This window comes from Euleptes europaea, chromosome 16, assembly GCF_029931775.1.
Source record: "Euleptes europaea isolate rEulEur1 chromosome 16, rEulEur1.hap1, whole genome shotgun sequence".
In the NCBI taxonomy this organism is placed as follows: Eukaryota; Metazoa; Chordata; class Lepidosauria; order Squamata; family Sphaerodactylidae; genus Euleptes; species Euleptes europaea.
Genome location: NC_079327.1, coordinates 33,261,031 through 33,279,278, shown reverse-complemented (window position 1 = coordinate 33,279,278; position 18,248 = coordinate 33,261,031). Strand labels below are relative to the sequence as shown.

General features: G+C 43.0%; 3 protein-coding genes across 3 annotated transcripts; 2 read left to right on the top strand and 1 right to left on the bottom strand.

Annotated features, from left to right (window-relative positions):
- The first annotated feature begins 309 nt into the window (after positions 1 to 309).
- On the top strand, positions 310 to 1,481 carry LIPT1 (lipoyltransferase 1). Its single transcript, XM_056862015.1, has one exon. It carries the CDS (start codon positions 311 to 313, stop codon positions 1,427 to 1,429), a length of 1,119 nt encoding a protein of 372 aa, XP_056717993.1. The 5' UTR covers position 310; the 3' UTR covers positions 1,430 to 1,481.
- A 2,818-nt stretch (positions 1,482 to 4,299) lies between these two features.
- On the bottom strand, positions 4,300 to 11,481 carry MITD1 (microtubule interacting and trafficking domain containing 1). The gene is made up of 8 exons (XM_056862164.1): positions 11,270 to 11,481; positions 10,801 to 11,039; positions 7,717 to 7,818; positions 7,487 to 7,623; positions 7,322 to 7,408; positions 6,288 to 6,403; positions 4,482 to 4,542; positions 4,300 to 4,401 (listed from the first exon to the last, which is right to left on the bottom strand). Exons 1-8 carry the CDS (start codon positions 11,479 to 11,481, stop codon positions 4,309 to 4,311), a joined length of 1,047 nt encoding a protein of 348 aa, XP_056718142.1. The 3' UTR covers positions 4,300 to 4,308.
- On the top strand, positions 11,480 to 17,338 carry MRPL30 (mitochondrial ribosomal protein L30). The gene is made up of 5 exons (XM_056862163.1): positions 11,480 to 11,536; positions 12,773 to 12,847; positions 13,704 to 13,850; positions 16,996 to 17,069; positions 17,161 to 17,338. Exons 1-5 carry the CDS (start codon positions 11,480 to 11,482, stop codon positions 17,294 to 17,296), a joined length of 489 nt encoding a protein of 162 aa, XP_056718141.1. The 3' UTR covers positions 17,297 to 17,338.
- The last annotated feature ends 910 nt before the right edge of the window (positions 17,339 to 18,248 follow it).

Below are 18,248 nucleotides of genomic sequence, written 5' to 3'. Positions count from 1 at the left end.
AAAAACCCATTAATTTTATATTTCAAACGGTTTTGGGATTACCAATTGATACTATATATTTCCCCTCTAGGTTATCTACAATACCAAGTAAAACAGGTAATTTCTGCATCGCTATTAGATTGTGTCTACTTGCCAGAAGAAATATTGTATATCATCGCCTGATTTAACAGAATAGTTTTCAAACCATCTAAGCAGGAGAAGACCAGCACTGCCATGGCTACCTGAAATGATACATTTGTACTGAAGAAGTAGTGGACTATGCCTAATCTGCCTCAACCATTGATATTCAATGATATTAGCACTCTAAAACATGATAATCCGGTCATCCCTGAAAAAGTGCTCCCAGTTACACTGTGTTCTCAAGATTCCAACTGCTGGTTTCAAGTGGGCACCAAAAGGGGGGCTGATCTTGCAGTCTATTTCCCAAGACATATACCAGAATTTGGCTTTAGAAGACTGGATCCATGACACCCTGGACTTGGAGAACAGACCAATTCTTTTCCTATGGAGAAATTCTTCTGCTGTGGTGATAGGCAGACATCAGAATCCTTGGCAGGAATGTAATCTTAAAATGATGCGGCAGAATGGAATAAAACTAGCCAGAAGAAAAAGCGGAGGAGGAACAGTTTACCACGATCAGGGCAACATCAACATGACTTTCTTTACAACTAGGAAAAAGTATGAAAGGATGGAAAATTTAAGACTGGTAGTTACAGTTTTAAAAGCCCTGCGACCACAATTAGATGTGCAGGCTACTGCAAGATGTGACCTCTTGTTAAATGGGTTTTTTAAAATCTCAGGCACTGCTGCGAAGCTGGGAAGGACTGCAGCTTACCACCACTGCACTTTGCTCTGTAATACTGACAAATATATTTTGTCATCTGTACTGAAAAGTCCCTACAGTGGGATAAAAAGCAATGCCACGCCCAGCATCCCAGCCTCAGTGAAAAATCTCCTGGAAGAAGACCCTACTTTAACTTGTGAGATGCTCCTGGAGGCCATTGCTGAAGAGTACGCTACACGCTATCATGCTGATAACCATATCAATGTAATAAATCCGGCCGATGAAAGAGAGTTCCCTGGCATTAATAATAAAGCAAGGGAACTACAAGCCTGGGACTGGATCTATGGTAAAACACCCAAGTTCAGTATTAGCAAATGCCTGAACATAGAAGATGAACAATCTTGCCTTGACGTCAAGATAAGTATGGACATAAAGAACGGCAAAATCGAAACATGCAACATTGATGTTCCTCAACATTGGCTGCCACCAATGATGTGCAATAAACTGGGGGACAGCCTTATTGGCAGCAAGTTCTGTCCAAGCAAAACTACATATGTGGCAAATGCTTTGCTGAGCACATGTACAGATTACAAATTATACAGAAAATGGAATCTGTTATGTGAAAAGGTGCTAACACTAATGTGACCCCCTTGATAAGCAAATTCTCAATCATTGTTGTGCCATTAGCAAACTTGCACCAGTGCAAGTTTTTGAGGACGTGGCTGAAAAAGAGAGAGTTAAGATAGATATGACGGTTATGCAACAAAAATTTAAAAATGAATTTAGATACATTGTTTTTTTAAAAAGCAGCTCAATTCAAGTTCTTTCAAGCAAGTGTTCATGAGTTCAGGTTTCATAGTCATCATAATGGGATGATTATCATCTCTGCTTGCAATTTTTCTTTGTTATTTTATTCATTTCTGCCATTTAACATCATGCTGATTAACTCAACGGGCTTCTTGTAGCAGCTTGGAAAATAATAATAAAAAGTACAAGTGAAAAAAACAACACTAAAACATTCATAGCCAGGGACATTAAAAAGAACAAGTGTTTTCAGACCAGCTTTTTCACTCATTCTGGTAGCAGCGCCATCTTACGCAGACTTGTGTAGCCAATGGGCTTTGACTGAAATAATTGAACAAAATTGTACTGTAAGGCTGAAGCCCTAACAACACTATCGAAGGCATAAGCCCTGTTGAATACACTGGAATTACTTTCAGGTAATTAGTGCTTAGGTCCATCCCTAAGCAGAGTTACACCCTTCTAAACCCATTAAAACCAATGGGCTTAGAAGGGTGTAACTCTGCTTTGGATTGCACTGTATATCTCCTAATGAGACACATGTGCCTGACTATATGTCATGCTATGCAAGTGTCAGGCACACTTGTTTAGTCTCCAGTTGTTATCCTAAATAAATTTACTTAAACTCAAGTTCTGCTACAATCAATTAGATGTGATATTAAGTCAACACATTGGATTCTACCAGTCCATTCAACTGGTACTGGTGCACCAAGCATTCTACAGCTGCAAGAACTCCCTTTACCAGCAAAGAGCCTTTTACTGGCATACAGCTTCTTGCACTGGAGGATCATAGCAGCAGAGCAGACTGATACGGAAAGTGCCATCAGGTCACAGCTGACTTACGAAGGCCCCGTAGGGTTTTCAAAGCAAAAGATGTTCAGAGGTGGTTTGCATTGCTGGCCTCTGCACGGGCTGAGAGTTCTGAGAGAACTGCAACTGGCCCAAGGTCACCAAGCAGGCTTCATGCAGAGGAGTGAGGAATTGAACCTGGTTCTCCAGATTAGGCTGTCAAAGATAGGACTTTTTGGAGGACATTGATTCGTGGGGTCGCTATGAGTCGGAGGCGACTTGACGGCACTTAACAAACACACGCACACTCTAGATTAGAGTATGTTGCTCTTAACCACTACACCACACTGGCTCCCTAAACAGACTGATAGCTCGGTATTTAATTTCCACCAAGAGGGTTCTTTAAGGTGGCTATAAAAGGAGGACTGAGGAGCTGGTTTAACACTTGGTATGAGAGCGTTCTCAGTAATGCTTTTGCCTTCCCACCTGTTTGTATGCTGGCTTGAAGCTCTCCCTTAGTTTTGCACTGCAGGGTTCCCAAGCTCTTTAGCTGGTTTTTCTAACTCTGGCAAGCTCTAACACCGTGTTGGTGAACCTATGGCACGTGTGCCGACTCCGGCACGTGTAGCCCTCTCTGCTGGCATACATGGCTCAGCTGGGCGGCAGGGGCTTGGAGTAGTTCTCTGCAGGCAGCGCGGAGCAGTTCCAAGACCCCCGCCCCCTTCCCTGGACTCCCCGCCGCCCGGCTCGGAACTGCTTCCAAGCCCCTCCACCTCCCTGGACTCCCCACCTCCCAGCTGGGCGGCGGGGGCTTGGAACTGCTTCCCTGGACTCCCCGCTGCCCAGTTGGGAGTCCAGGGAAGTTGTTTTTTCTAAACTAAAACCTCAGTATTCAGGTTAAATTACTGTGTTGGCACTTTGCAATAAATAAGTGGGTTTTGGGTTGCAGTTTGGGCACTCGGTCTCTAAAAGGTTCGCCATCACTGTTCTAACACCTATTGCCTTAGGTCGGTTGATCCAAAACTGCAGTCTGGGAACCACCAAAATTTGTATTGCACTTTCCTGCAGTTTGTTATAATGCAAATGCTGTCAGAAATTGTTTTTTCTTTTTAAAGCCACCACCACGATGAAGAGGCAAGCATTTTTTCAGTTCAATGTTAAACAGTAACTTGCCTCTTCAGCAGTGCAAATGGCTGTAGTGGAAACTTTAAAGAATCTTATTTTATGCTGCCTCTCCAGGAACCTGCCCAAGGTGGCTTACAAAATAAATTAAAAAACATTAAGAAATATTAATGAAAATCCTGCATTAAGAAACATCCCCCATAAAAACATAGATAATTAAAAACAGACCACTGACAGATTAAAATAAGTTTCCAGACCAAAGCGTGGGTGAACAGAAACAAAAAGCAACGTAGGTGTGAGGTGAGCCTCAAGGAGGATATTCCATAAGTGAGGTGTCATTAATGAAGAAGCCTGTCTCTGGTTGCTACCCGCCTCACCTCTGAAGGCCCAGGCCGCAGGGCTAATGAGACAGATCTCAACTGGTGGGTCGGACAACATGGAAGGAGGTCGGAGAGCATGGAAGGAGGTGGTCCTTTAAGCTAAGTGCACAGTTCTCCTCCATGTGTACCTGAAGTGCAGCAATCATGTTATACTTTAAGCATTCTTCTATACAGTGTCCACAAAGTAAGAAAACATTGTGCTCTACCAACAAACAAGCAAACTAGAATAGTGACTTTCACTTAAACCAAGCTCAAAAGCTCCAGATGAAGATCATATACAGAACTTGAAATCCTAATGTAACCTTTGGTTAGACATTCTATTGCATATGTACAATTATTAAAAAACATTTATTTTAAAAAATTGGTCAGTAGACATAGTTGGATAAATAGATCATGCTTGAAAAAAACCAAAATAGCTGAATTAATATAAAATCATGTTTTTGTATGTTTCTTATGAAAGATATCCACAGTAGTTTCATGACATGGTCTCAAATCAAGGTCACAGTACCCAAGGCAAAAACGACCCTGTAGAAAACAAGTTTTTTGTTAATAAAGTATAGCTGCTCAAATATATTAAAAGGTGAGAAAAAGCAAATAAATCTCACCTGTGGTTTCTTAAAATAATCAAGGCCCCTTCCAATCTTAATCATCCATCCATTGTTGAATCTGTTTTTTAAATGCAATAAAAGTATATTATTTCTCACAAACGTACAAACAATAATATAGGTTACTAAATAAATGTCCTCTTCAGAACATACAGGATCTGCCTTTACTATACCTATAATCTAGATGAATAATTCTAAATTATTGAAGGAATAGAATCAATTTAAGTACTAATGAACCAGTGGGATGTTGCGGGGGGAACCTAAGACTTTGATTTGGAAGACCCAGGTTCAAACTTCTCCTGGGTCATGAATTGATAGCCCTGTCAAGTTGCTGTCTTGGCTTCACTTCCTCATCTGACAAATGAAAATAGTGATTTACTCCACAGGGCGGCCGTTTAACGTCAAGAAATAATTTAACACATAAGTAGTGCCAAAAAATTATTAATACTGCAGTGATTCACAGTCATCAAACAACAGATAAGGGTGTCCATTCTAGGCTTTGTAACTTGTCTGTTCTGGTGGAGAAAGTCGCTATTGGTTGAATGGTAAGGGGATCTTGTACGAGTGGAAGGAACTTTAGATCAAGAGGGGTGGGAGTGCCCGATTTCCCACTGGAGATGCGACCTACAGTGCTGTTTCCCACACTGTTCCGAATGAACACTTAAAAGCAGCTTTTTAATTGGTGTAAGGATCTGCAACAGACGGGAAGAGGGAACTTTGTCCTTTCTGTCAGTACAGTAGAGCTTGTGAATCTTAAGACACAGGTGTGAAGACAGAAGAACCATCTTGTTCTTGACATTAGCTTGACATCAGTTTATTCTCCCACAAAGGGCCAGACTAAATGATTTCGCGGGCTTTAAACGGCCCCTGGGCCTGGCGTTCCCCACCCGTTCTAGAAGGTTGTTGAGAAAGGCTGGTGCAAGCATGGTTACAGTAATTAAAAAAAAAAAAGGTCCAGAGGGGAACCAGGAACTTGGTCCTTTCTGTCAGTACAGTAGAACTTGTGAATCTTAAGACACAGGTGTGAAGAAAGAAGAACCATCTTATTCTTGACATTAGCTTATTCTCCATTTTGTGTGCCTAGAATTTGCTTTGTAGTTTACAGAGGCCTAGTTAAGCTCATAGCTAACAAACTGCATCTGCAGATAGTAACCCCAGCAGATAACTTGTGTTCAAGGACAGTGCAGCATACCAGCTTAATTGGGTGATCTGACTCATCTGTGGGAAGATGGGAGGAGAGAATTATCTCACTCCTTATTCCTGAGAACCTTATTCTGGCCTAGACCAGTTTGAACCATCCAGAGACTTCTCCCTGATAACAACTCACTCCCTTTCTCACCAGCATTTCTGCATGCATACGACCAATTTTTTCAAGAAGGCTTTTATGTAAACAGAGGACTGCCTGAGAGAGAGAAGCATGAGGGAAACAATGTCTTAGGATCCAACCCATAGTCGCCAGACATGGAACTGGCAAGCCTGATCTTCTGTGCAAAATTAAAAGACATAATATTGTCGAAGGCTTTCACGGTCAGAGTTCATTGGTTCTTGTAGGTTATCCTGGCTGTGTGACCGTGGTCTTGGTGTTTTCTTTCCTGATGTTTCGCCAGCAGCTGTGGCAGGCATCTTCAGAGAAGATGCCTGCCACAGCTGCTGGCAAAACGTCAGGAAAGAAAATACCAAGACCATGGTCACACAGCCCGGATAACCTACAAGAACCAATTAAAAGACATACTTAATAATCAATAATTTCCATCTTATTTACCAGTATGGGAGACTGACTTGCTATTTTACTGATGCGTCACTAACCTAATCTCTCGGTCATGTATTGAAGAAGAGTATGACACGTCCAGTGTTATGCCATAATCTTTCAGAGACTGCTCTATCTCTTGTAGAACACTCATCTGCTGACTCTTTCCATTGCCCTGTTAAGATAATTCAATACACAAATTCTCTAGATAAACAGACTCATATACAATTTTCATTTTATTAAATTTAAATTTATTAAACAGTTTTCCAGCCAATATCCTCAAAGAACCTAATGAAGGGTCTGTTGTGTTGTGACCCTTCATAAGGTGCTTTGTGAGAGAGCAGATACCTTCGTTGAGAGCAAGAAGTAAATCATCATCAGATTCAAAGTTCCTGGTTCGCACACTGCCAATTGCAGGCTCTAACTCAGACTGGCAAATAAGTCCACAAAAATTATGAGCCTGCATATTTTCCCACTAGCTCCCTCTCCCCTCTCCTATCACTACGGAAAGAAAAGCAGACTCTCTAATTTCCAGACACGCCCTTGCCCCCAATACAGGTGCCTATTTCATAGCCTGTTCCATTACCCCTCCCTGTGCAACTAGTGTCCATTTTTAGTAATGAACGAATGGTACATTTAGCATTTTCTCCATCTTGCTGCTTGAGGTTTTATAAATCATTTCTTTTCATAGAAAGCATTATGGAAATAGAACAAAACAAGCAGAGGGAAGGGATCACCGGTTGGATCCACCAGTGATTTCTGCACATGGACAGGATTTCTGTCCATGGACTGCAACTTCGTCACCTCTTCCTCCCGCTGTAGGGCACAACGCTGCTACCCCTAAGAGTCAGGAGATCCCAACAACAGGGTTTTTTTTGGGGGGGGGGGGAGTAAGAGGTCTGCTGTGAGAGAGGGAAACTCATCCATGGAAGAGCTCCCAATGGATCCAAGCCTGTATCAGACCTAGCACAGTATTTACTAAAAACTCCTCTGACAAGAGTAGATCCATTCACACTCCTACCATGGCAGTTAGACTGAAATCAATACAGTAAATATGGCATACAGAAGACTTGGTTTTAGTGTAAATACTCACTTCATCATAAGAGGTAAGGAGGTGAATAGTCTTCACTTTACATGGTCCTTTAACAAGCATTTCACAGAATCTTAAGAAGTTGTACAACTGTAAGTAATTCAATATGGTTAGTTATTCCACTTGGAAAAGAGCAAAATGTTGGGCTGTGGTAAACAACGTCTTTACCTGATGAACTTGCCTAATATAAGGGTCCTCAACCCAAACCTCTGTAACAGTTTCATTAAGATACTCTTGGAACAGCTTTTCGTAGCTGAAACCTGTTGTATTTTCTTTAATCTTAATTTGTTTGTGGTATTTTCCATCTAAAAAACAAGAAAGCATCGGTGATGGTATCTTGAAAGAGGCTTTGAGGCCCTGGACTATATTAAAAAAAAAACTTACATTGAGCTTCATACCTTCTTTTTCTTTCTCAAGATACTTCTTGATATCTTCAGCTCTGTTCATGTAACTTGATATTTTTTCTCGGTAATGAGCCTTTTTGGTCTCATCCTTTGTAGCTGCAAATAGCAGACAAGGACAGTGAAAAACAATTCCATTACATTAGTCTCTCCCTTTAAATGTCCAACCTGAATACATTCAGTAATGGTCTTGACTGTAGTGCAAATGTCTCTGTGTACTTACTGCAGTAGAAACCGCCAGTTCAAATGAAGTTCAAAGGAAAAGCAATCTGGTGACACAAGATTTTGTTGTAGTTACTTAACAAGGGACTCCTCTGCCTTTAACATTTTTGGAGGGTCTCTACACAAAAGCATTCTGTTGAAAACCATGGCAGCTGAAAATAATCCAATTTGACAGAAACTGCAAGTTTTGGAAACCTTCTAAGATGGAGCTCCAGACAGTGCATTTGCTCCATCTTCTAGAACAGTGGTGGGGAACCTTTTTTCCACCAAGGGCCATTTGGATATTTAGCTGACCAAGCCCCAAGTAGGCAGCTGCCCCAGATGACCTCCCCCCCCCGCACAGGAAAGCAGGCAGGCATCCAACCAGTGGTGCACTTCCCCACCTGGTGGCACAGGATGGTCTGTTGCACCAGCCAAGCGTAGCCGACCAGCTGCATGCCAGAGTTGCTCCTGCTCTGCATGGTCGGGGCCGGATTCTACAGCTGGCTCTTACTACCGCCGCCTGCAGGGATGAAATGAGGACACACTGGCTAAGAACTTGCCTTCCCCCCACCGTGCATTCGGGCCCTGCCTCCTTTAACCCCTCCATTGTTGCCACTTCTGCCCCCAGCCCTCTTGTAGTACAGAGGGAATACTCCCTGGCCCGGGTGGAAAAGGTTTAACACCGTTTCTTGGGCAAGGGGGGAAAAGGTTCCTTTTCTGGCCAAAACAAACTCACATCTGCCTTTAATAGAGGCTACTCCTGTCTGAAGGAGGGGGCGGATCACCACTCTTAGATCCTTCTGAGCTAGAGATCTGCCAGGACCCACAAAGGGCCAGAACAAATGACGTTCCCCACCCGTTCTAGAAGGTTGTTGAGAAAGGCTGGTGCAAGCACGGTTACAGTAATATTTTTAAAAGGGGTTCAGAGGGGAACTAAGAAATTACAGGCCAGTTAGCCTAACAACTGTCCCAGGAAATTAATAGAAACTGTCATCAAGGATAGAATTATTAGGCCTCACCAGCCTTTTGTAGTTCTTTGGGGAAGTTAACAAGCATGTAGGTAATGGTGACCCGGCAGACTTTGTATACTTGGATTTTCAAAAGGCTTTTGAAAGATACATTACCAAAGACTCCTAAGTAAGCTTAGCAACCACAGGGTAAAAGAATGGGTCATCTTACAGATTAAAAATTAAATGACAGGAAGCAGAGAGTTGGAATAAATGGACAGTTCTTGCAATGGAGGGAAGTATGCAGTGGACTCCCACAAGGATCAGTATTGGGACCAGTACTATTTCATTTGTTCGTAAGTGGTCTAGCAGCGTAGTGGCCAACTTTCCTGATGGCACACAATTATTCAGGATGGAGAAAAACAAGACTGTGAGGAGCTCCACAAATTCAGTGAGCAGGCAACAATGTGGCAAATGAAGACCAATGTAGGGAAGTATAAGATAATGCTCATGGGAACAAAAAATCCCAACTTCAAGTATATGCTAATATAGACTGAATTTGCTGGGACTGAGAGAAAGACACTTTAGGGTCATAGCTGACAGCTCCATGGAAGTGTGTGTCCAGTGTGTCACAGCAGTGACAAAGGCAAACTCTATACTGGGAAGACTCAGTATACACGCACAGAAACAAGTCACTGAACGCTCCTCCATTTAAAAACAAAACCCAAATACTCAACATTTAAAACTACGTGCCATGAAAAAGTGTTTTAGCCTATGCCTTTCCTCAACAAACTCACTTTCAGTGTGGAGGGAATGCTTTATATAAGAGAATATTAAATAATGCAAGTCCCTTACACCTCTGTATCCTGAAGCTCTCAGGCTCACAAACACTAGACCTAACTGAAACATCTGCCGTAATGGGAACATACATCGGAGTCATAGCCTACTCTTGAACTCAGAGGCAACAGAATACAAGAATACTCTTGGCCCAATCCAACAGTAAGAATGTTTTTATGGGCCATTTATGCAGGGTCGATTTTGACGCTTGCTCAAACCTGCTTTTTAAAATCCACCCTTTAAAATGACTATTCATGGTCCCGATGCAAGAGGAGAGAGTCAAACGAATTCCACCCCTCCACTCTTCTGTTCCTTCGTTTGCATAGCCATTAGCAATGGCCATTTGCACAGCTAAGCCACAGCTGTGATTTGTCATGGTTCCTTCAGTAAATGCTTCGATGCGGGGGCGGAGCAAATACAAAAGGTCATGTTAAAGGGGCTCTTAAGAAATGTGAAGCAGGTACGCGCTGGCTTCGCAGTGACGGCTGGAATGATGGTTCAACATGAAGAAATAAAAAATAAATATATATGCAAGGCACTCCAGCCTGGAAGGCGCTGCTAATTACCAAGCATTAACAACCATGGAGTCTTTGGAATTGTGTGTGTAAAGAGTCGTCAAGTCGCAGCCGACTTATGGCGACCCCTTTATGGGGTTTTCATGGCAAGAGACTAACAGAGGTGGTTTGCCAGTGCCTGCCTCTGCACAGCAACCCTGGTATTCCTTGGTGGTCTCCCATCCAAATACTAACCAGGGCTGACCCTGCTTAGCTTCTGAGATCTGACCAGATCAGGCTAGCCTGGGCCATCCAGGTCAGGGTAATCTTTGGAATTACCGCCACATAAACGGGACGAGGCCGGGGCACTTGCTACGGGGAGGATTTTAAGGACGCTTTCACACATAAATGGCTTGACTGACACACATAGGGTACAATGCACTTGCAATCCACTTTCAATGCATTTTCACGATCGCCTGCAAGTGGATTTTGCCCTTTCGCCCAGTAAAACCCAGCTGCAAAGCGCCCTGAAAGTGCCTTAATTTTGCATGTGTAAAAGCGCAGCCTGTCCGGGCGAGGGTGGAATAAGGAAGCCTCACCTTTAAGCACCCGCAGGAGGAGATCAATCCCTTCCTGGTAGCAAACAAGCGACTCCTGGAACCGAGACGCCGAGTCAAGCTCCACCGCCCGTTTCAACACCAACACCGCCGGCTGCTCCATCGTGTGCCGGGAAAGGAAGCCACCATTGGGGAGACCCTCTTGGCGACCGCTGCACGAGCCGGCCTTGCAAACAGCACGCGCTCCCCGGAGGTCCAGCCGCACGCGCGCAGGCGGACGACTGCCAATCAAAATAAGAGCTGCCCCGCCTCCCGACAGTCACGTGGCTTCGAGAAAGTGGAAAGCGAAACTTTCCTTCATCGTCGGTCCGGGCGCAGCCCCACATTGGGACTGCGCCTGCGCGCAGGACAACGGCCGGAACATTTTCTTTAGTCTAAGCTCTATAGGGGGCGTTCCTTCCGAGGCGCGCGCGAGCGGCTCCAGCTCAACCGTCCCAACCGTCACGCCTACCTCGGAGGTGCGCCCCCGCCCTCCTCAGTTCCTTTTCGGCCGCCGCCTGGAAAAGAAGCGAGCGGGCCATAGACACCGCAGGTTCCTAGACGTCCTCTTCCGCCGGCCATACCGGAAGTAGGGAACGCTGCCACCCGGGGTCGGGCGAGGCGAAGTAGGCGGTCGTCGTGCGCGGAAGGCCGGCTCGTATCCTTGACCCCAGGCTCCAACATGGCGTTGTTGTTGTTGTGCCGGGGCGCGCGGAGAAATCCTTCTGGGGTTTGGCAGGTGAGAGGCTGTCGGAGGGAACGGGGAAATGTCCCGGACTGCCGGGCTGGGTGTTGTGCACAGGCCCACGCGTTTGCGCTTCCAGTCGTTCAACTGTTGCAACGCAATCCCGTGTCGAGCGAGCGTGTTGATTTCGTTGCAGTAAAACAGGGGTTCTCGGGGGAGAGGGAGACCCAAGATCGTTATCAAGAAAATAGTTTGTTTATTTGCAGCTGGACCCAGATGCCCTAACGGGCCAAAATCTCTTGAGTCCCGATTATACTGGGGAAGAGATATTTATCCAAATTCAAGTTATGACGATACATCAACAAGTTATGCATATCTGATTGTATTACAGGCAGAAAGGCGACTCAGTGCAGTTGCAGTTTCATCCAGTTTCTCCTATCATTGTTTATCGTTCACTCTGACACTCCATGACTCTTAGCCCAGTGACCCAGTGCACAGAGCAGGCTTGTAGCTAGGCAGAAATTCCTTCCCTGGCAGTCTGGAAGCCAATTATTACCGGGAGATCTCTGGGGTACTGTCACAATTTCATTGTGGAGCCGTTTTGCGCTGTTAAAACAGGGCTGAACATTGGGGCCCTTGTTTAACACTAGATCTTCTTCCTGGAAAGTAATTCGTCACTCCAATGTGCCTGCGGAGTATTTCTTTGATTGTGAATGCAACCCTAAAAAGGTCTACTCGGAATCGTACTCAGGGCTATTCAGTGGGTCTTACTTCCAGGAAAGCGTTCTTAGGATTGCACTGTAAGTCCGGCCTCCAGATCTCTTGAGTTCAGAGAGGAAGACTTTTAACACAGGTTGTGATTTTGGTCCTTACAGCTCAAATTTTATAAATTGATTGTTGCTCCTGGGCTCTGGTCACTACACAGAGGACTAAATGCAGTAAGCAAGCAAATCTTGTGGTTAATTCTTGATTATGGTAGGTTTTTCCTCTCTTACTTTACTGGAGTATTTATCAAAGTAGGGAATCTTAAACGTGCTTGCTATTAGGGTTGCATCCTGAGACAGATAGCTCTGGTTTCTCTCTCTTCATTAAACACTAAAAATTATAAATGAAGTTAGTCAGACAACTGGGAATTGATTACTGACAGAAATCTGTAAATGCTTATAGAACGCATATGCTCAAGGTAGGACTTTTATAACCACCTTGAACCAAGAGGAAAGGTGCAGTATAAAAGTTTTATTAATAATAATAAAAATAAGTATCTCACTTTTTCCCCACCCACCCCTTCAGAGTTTGGCAAAAAACAGCGTACAGCCAGTGACTTGGATTCGGCAGAGATTTACAAGGTCACGCATTCCTGCATCGGTAAGCTTTGTAAAAAATACAGGAAAACCTGTATTTGTTTTATTTTCATGTTTATTTAATTATAAATAAAAATGTCCAGTAGTTATGCTTCACATTGACACACCCAACCTATGAGGTAAAAGTGTGGATTATGTTTCACAGGTGCTATTTACACAGCCCAAATAATGCTCTTTCAATCCACTTTCAATGCACTTTGAAGGTGGATTTTACTGTGTGAACTGGCAAAATCCACTTGCAAAGATCGTTAAGGTGCAGTGAAAGTGGATTGAAAGTGCATTATTTGGGCTGTGTAAATAGCACCTTTGTTTATTATTTAATCTGCCATATATAGCAGTGGTGAACACCAAATTTTGAACATGTAGTTAACTCTGCGCCCTGATCTGGATAACCCAGGCTAGCCTGATCTCGTCAAATCTCAGAAGCTAAGTAGGGATCCGCCCTGGTCAATATTTGAATGGGAGACCACCAAGGAAGGCCAGGGTTGCAATGGAGAGGCAGGCAATGGCAAACCACCTCTGAATGTCTCTTGCCTTGAAAACTACAGGGTCACCATAAGTTGGCTGCGACTTGATGGCAAAAAAAAGTTGATTATTGTTCGAGAGGGTAGTTTTGTGTATTCTGAGAAATATGAAACTTTTATGGATCTTTGTTAGCATTGTTACAGCATATTTGTCATAGACTATATTTGTAGCAAGAAATAGGGGATTTTTCTTAGAAATTATGATGTTCTTTTAGCCACCTTCTGATCTTTTATGCAGGTTTTATTTTTAATGGCTGCTTAAAAGTTTTAAGATAGTTATTTTGTTGCTTAGTAATGACTGTACATTTAAAGTTTCCTTTCTTGAACTCATTTTAGGTATTTCAGCCACGACCTGGTGATCACGAAAAATACGGGGGTGATCCAAAGCAGCCTCACAAATTGCATCTTATCACTAGGATCAAAAGTGGAATAAAGCGTCCTTATTGGGAAAAGGATGTGATAAAATATCTTGGATTGGAAAAGGTATCTGACCCATTGGCAGTTTTTCGCCCTTTTTTCCCTGTGCTGGAGGGGGGATCACAGAACTCCGCCCCCCACGTTTGTCATTAATGCATTTAAGTGTAGTAACTCTAGTTCTAACCATGTTTATTCAGAAGTATGGCCTACTTACTAATGTAGAGTGGATTCATTTCCAAGAAAATATTAATAGGCTTGGAGTTGGGCAGCCTCTTCCGAAGCCCTAAATTCTGTGCATCGGCACCATGGCACAGGCATGGCTAGTAGATACTAGGTGTCCTATTCTCGCTTGGCAAGGTCAAGATACTTACAAAAAGACCCCTATTCAAGAAGTTGAAAGCATGGCAACTGAACTGTTATCCATAGTTACACTACCCACACCAGCCAATAATGGAGCAGCAAACCAAGGACACTCAGCCATGAATGAAATCAATCAACCAACCAACACACACTGACACCGTCATTGCTCCCTAATATCTCCCTTCACCCACCCACATAACACAACAAGGGAAAGAACAAAAGAAACAAGTACCTTCCCCTGTAGAAAGGACTGTAGCATGGTTATTCAGGCTTGAGGTTCCCAATTTAAACCCTGTATGGTGCTAGCTGTAACAGGCAATCTGGAAGGAATCCTAGACACAGTGGAGACTTTTCATCATCATATCTAATCACTGTGGTCGAGCCATTCATTCTAATTGGTTGAGCAACCAATCATTTCAGACTCCACAATCACTTCACTGAGCACCTCCTCATATAGCCATCCCTCCCCTGTATTCATGATGTTCATTATAGCTGCCTGCTGCTATTTATTTCAGCAACCCTTTGTTCTCCCTCTTTTTCTCTCCCCCACCCATAACATAATTTTGGAAGCCAAGAATCATAAATATTTTACCTGAGAGCTTTCCCTGAGTTCAAAAAGCAATGTGGGGATTTCTTGCATGTTAATAAGCAATTATTCTGCTGTTCTCTTGGTATTTTCTTCCAGTTTCTCTTTAAGATATTGCCATTTCCAAAGAAGGGAAAGTATTGTGTTTCTCAGGGGAGGATTCATGAGGCTCTAGTGCATGCAAGGGGCATGCTTTTGGATTTTAGCTGTTATGTTGGTGCTTCTTGTTTCCAACTGCGGGAAATTTAGCCCTTTTTTTTGCCGTCCAGTCACAGCTGACTGACGGTGACCTGTGGGTTTTTCAAGGCAAGAGACTTTCAGAGGTGATGAGCCATTGTCAGACTCTGCGTTGCAACCCTGCTATTCCTTCCAGATACTGACCAGAGCCGACCCTGCTTAGCTTCCAAAATATGACAAGATTGGCTTAGCCTGGGCTGTCCAGGTTATGGCAAATGCTGCCTTTTTTTTTTTTTTTTTTTTTTTTGCCATTAAGTCACATTTAACTTATGGTGATTCCTAGTGGGGTTTTCAAGGCACAAGATGTTCAGAGATGGTCTACAATTGTCTGCCTCCGCATCACAACCCCGGTATTCTATGGAGGTCTCAGTTCCAAATACTTGCCAGGATTGACCCTTCTTAGCTTCTGAGATCTGACAAGATGAGGCTAGCCTGGGCTATCCAGGTCAGGGCAAATGCAGTCTAGCCAGTCAAAAAGCATAGAGAGGACTTTTAGTTTGGAGGATTAATGAACGCTCTCTACCTCCATTTTACCCTCACAACAACCCTGTGAGGTAGGTTAGGTTGAGCATGTGTGACTGGCCCAAGATCACTCAAAAAGTTTCTTTTTTTAAAATTAGTTTTGTTGAAGTATGCAAAATATTACTGCATATTATTAAATAATACCACTAAGATTAAAAAAGAATATTAAAAATGTTATTCATGAAGACCAAGCAGGACCCAAAAAGTTTCCATGGCAGAGTGATGATTGGAGTCTGGGTCTCCCAGATCCTAGTCTGACATTAAACCACTAAATTGCATTGGCTCTACACCACAGTGAAATTTTACCTAGTGTGCTAACTCAGTCATACAGGTGTATGAAGAGTAGCTGTCTGCCTCAGAAATAGCTGGAATATGAGGAGCTTTCTTGTAGCAGAAAATTGAGAGGGCAGCAGCAAATGCTGAGGCAGTTTTGCTTTACATTTCCTGTAAGTTATCCCAAACGCACGGAAACATGAGTTTGGGTGTGGAGTTCTGGTAGTTCTTTTCTTTAGTATTCTTTCCTCCCACATATGAATCTCAGCTGGCCTCCACTGTATGGATAAATAGTAGCTTGAAATTGTGGGGATGCTCTTCATGCCCCACAATTGGAATGGCAACCATGCTTTGCAGAGGGAAAATTAATACCAAGACTTGAGCATTTTAAAGAGAGTTTCACTCAATCAATCGAAACCTTTAATGGCATATAAGATCAGGCCAGTACAAAATACCAATTAAAATGTCAAACATCAGATATATACACAAATTAGGTACAACAATTTACTCCCGGTTCCCTTTTTTGCGAATCATTAGAGCATTATTAAGGAATTTGGCAATCTCCTCAGTTATGCCTGTAGGAGTATCTTTCAGTATATATTGTTCTTTAGCTTGATCAGACAGGCCCACCAGGTTTGTAAAGATGGGGTCAATATATTGAAGCCGTAGATCTATATAGGATGGGCAATGGAAAAGAATGTGCCAGATTCAACTCTTTTCAGTGCACATGGGCAAAGTCTGTCATCGTAGTCCACTTTTTGGAATCTACCAAATAAAACTGCTGATGGCATAACATTGAATCTAGCCAGGGAAAGAGGTCTACGCATATGTGGATTTTCTAAAAGATGAAGATACGAGGCTGTGCTACCTGCCTTCAGTGAAAGCCCCAGCCTTAGAGTTTCACTCTATAGTGAATCAGTTAAGGAGTCTCAGTCTACACCTTCAGTGGCATCTTGTTCATGATGATTTAAATGCATTGTTGGTTGCAATTGTAACCCATATAATAATAAACATCATTGAAATCTGCATTGTGGTACAAAAAGACAATTATGCCCATGGCAAGTTTTCTGCATTTTTATTAAATACAGCAGCTTTAATTGACTGCATTGCTTGGTTATATCAATCTTACTTACGTTTGTAAGAGTACCCTAAACAGTTAAGCTTAGCATTTGTGCATGTATACAAACAGTGTGTTTGACACTGGATCTCATCTTGTGAAATCTATATCTACAGCGGTTGGAACCTGTAGTGCACAAAAACATTCCTTCTGTGAATGCAAAACTGAAAGTCATCAAACACCTAGTAAGGTTAGTCAACTTTTCTTACTAGCGCTAATTAAAAATAGCTTTTGTAGAGTGTGTGTGTGTTTAAAATATGTGCCTATTTTTTAATATCTAGAATACAGCCATTAAAACTGCCTTATGGAATTCCAACTGAAGAGGAGATGTCTGATGTCTATATTAACAGCAAAGGAGAACTAATAATTCGCCGACGTCTACAGCCAGTGGAACAGAAAACCATAGACTCTTCGTAATATGCAGTGAATTTGTATAATAAATATAATATTTCCTTGAAAGCTGAGTTCAGTATTGTTCAATAACCTTTAATTTCATTTATACGCTACCTTTCTCCTTAATGAGGACAGCAAAGTGGCATATGTTGTTTTACCTTCTATTTTATCGTCATATCAATCCTGCAAGGTAGGTTAGGCTGAGACTGTGTTGCCCAGAAAGGTTCCGTGGCAGAGCTGGGATTTGAATTTGAGTCTCCAAGATCCTAGTCTGACACTGTAACCACTACACAACACTGGCTGTTTGGCAAGCTGATGTTCATACCCTGCAGAGACTTTTTCAAAACTAACGAGATTAAAATTAATCCTAAGAAAATAAAGTTGTTCCATGTAGCGTGATGTTTGTTCAGTCCAGATTTGTGCATGATTCTTGTTTTTATAGTTCTGCTGTTACAGAACAAGTTCTCCAACTTTCTATCTTTGGGGAACTCTTTGTTACGATGTCTTACCTGTAGAGGAGCCCATTTGCATTGCAGAAGATTCTAGGATATATTTAGGGCATACTCTTGCTTCATGCAGATGCTGGCCAAGAAGGGGTCCCATTGCTGTCCTCTGTGAACTAAGTACAGCCTAATACTCTGTTACGGTCCAGCTGGCCTCAGATCAGGGGTACCCTATGGACTAGCCAGCAGCGTCTCCCTCCCAGGTTCCTCATGGGCCAGAGCCCCCTTTTACTTTGCTTTATTATAGTCAAACCCCTAGTGCCCTCTATACAGCCTCAAGAACTCTGTCTTCCCTTCCTTTACTGTAGTCCACCCTTGTGTATAATTCCGAGAACTGGCCTGGCTCTTCCCTGCTGCTGCTGTAGCCGTTTGCTCTCCTCAGTGTTTCGGTCAGAGCTTTCTTTTCGTCTTCTCTCCGGCCTCCCAGCCTCGTCTGCAGCACTCCACAGCTGGGCGTGGCCTTTTGCCTTGGA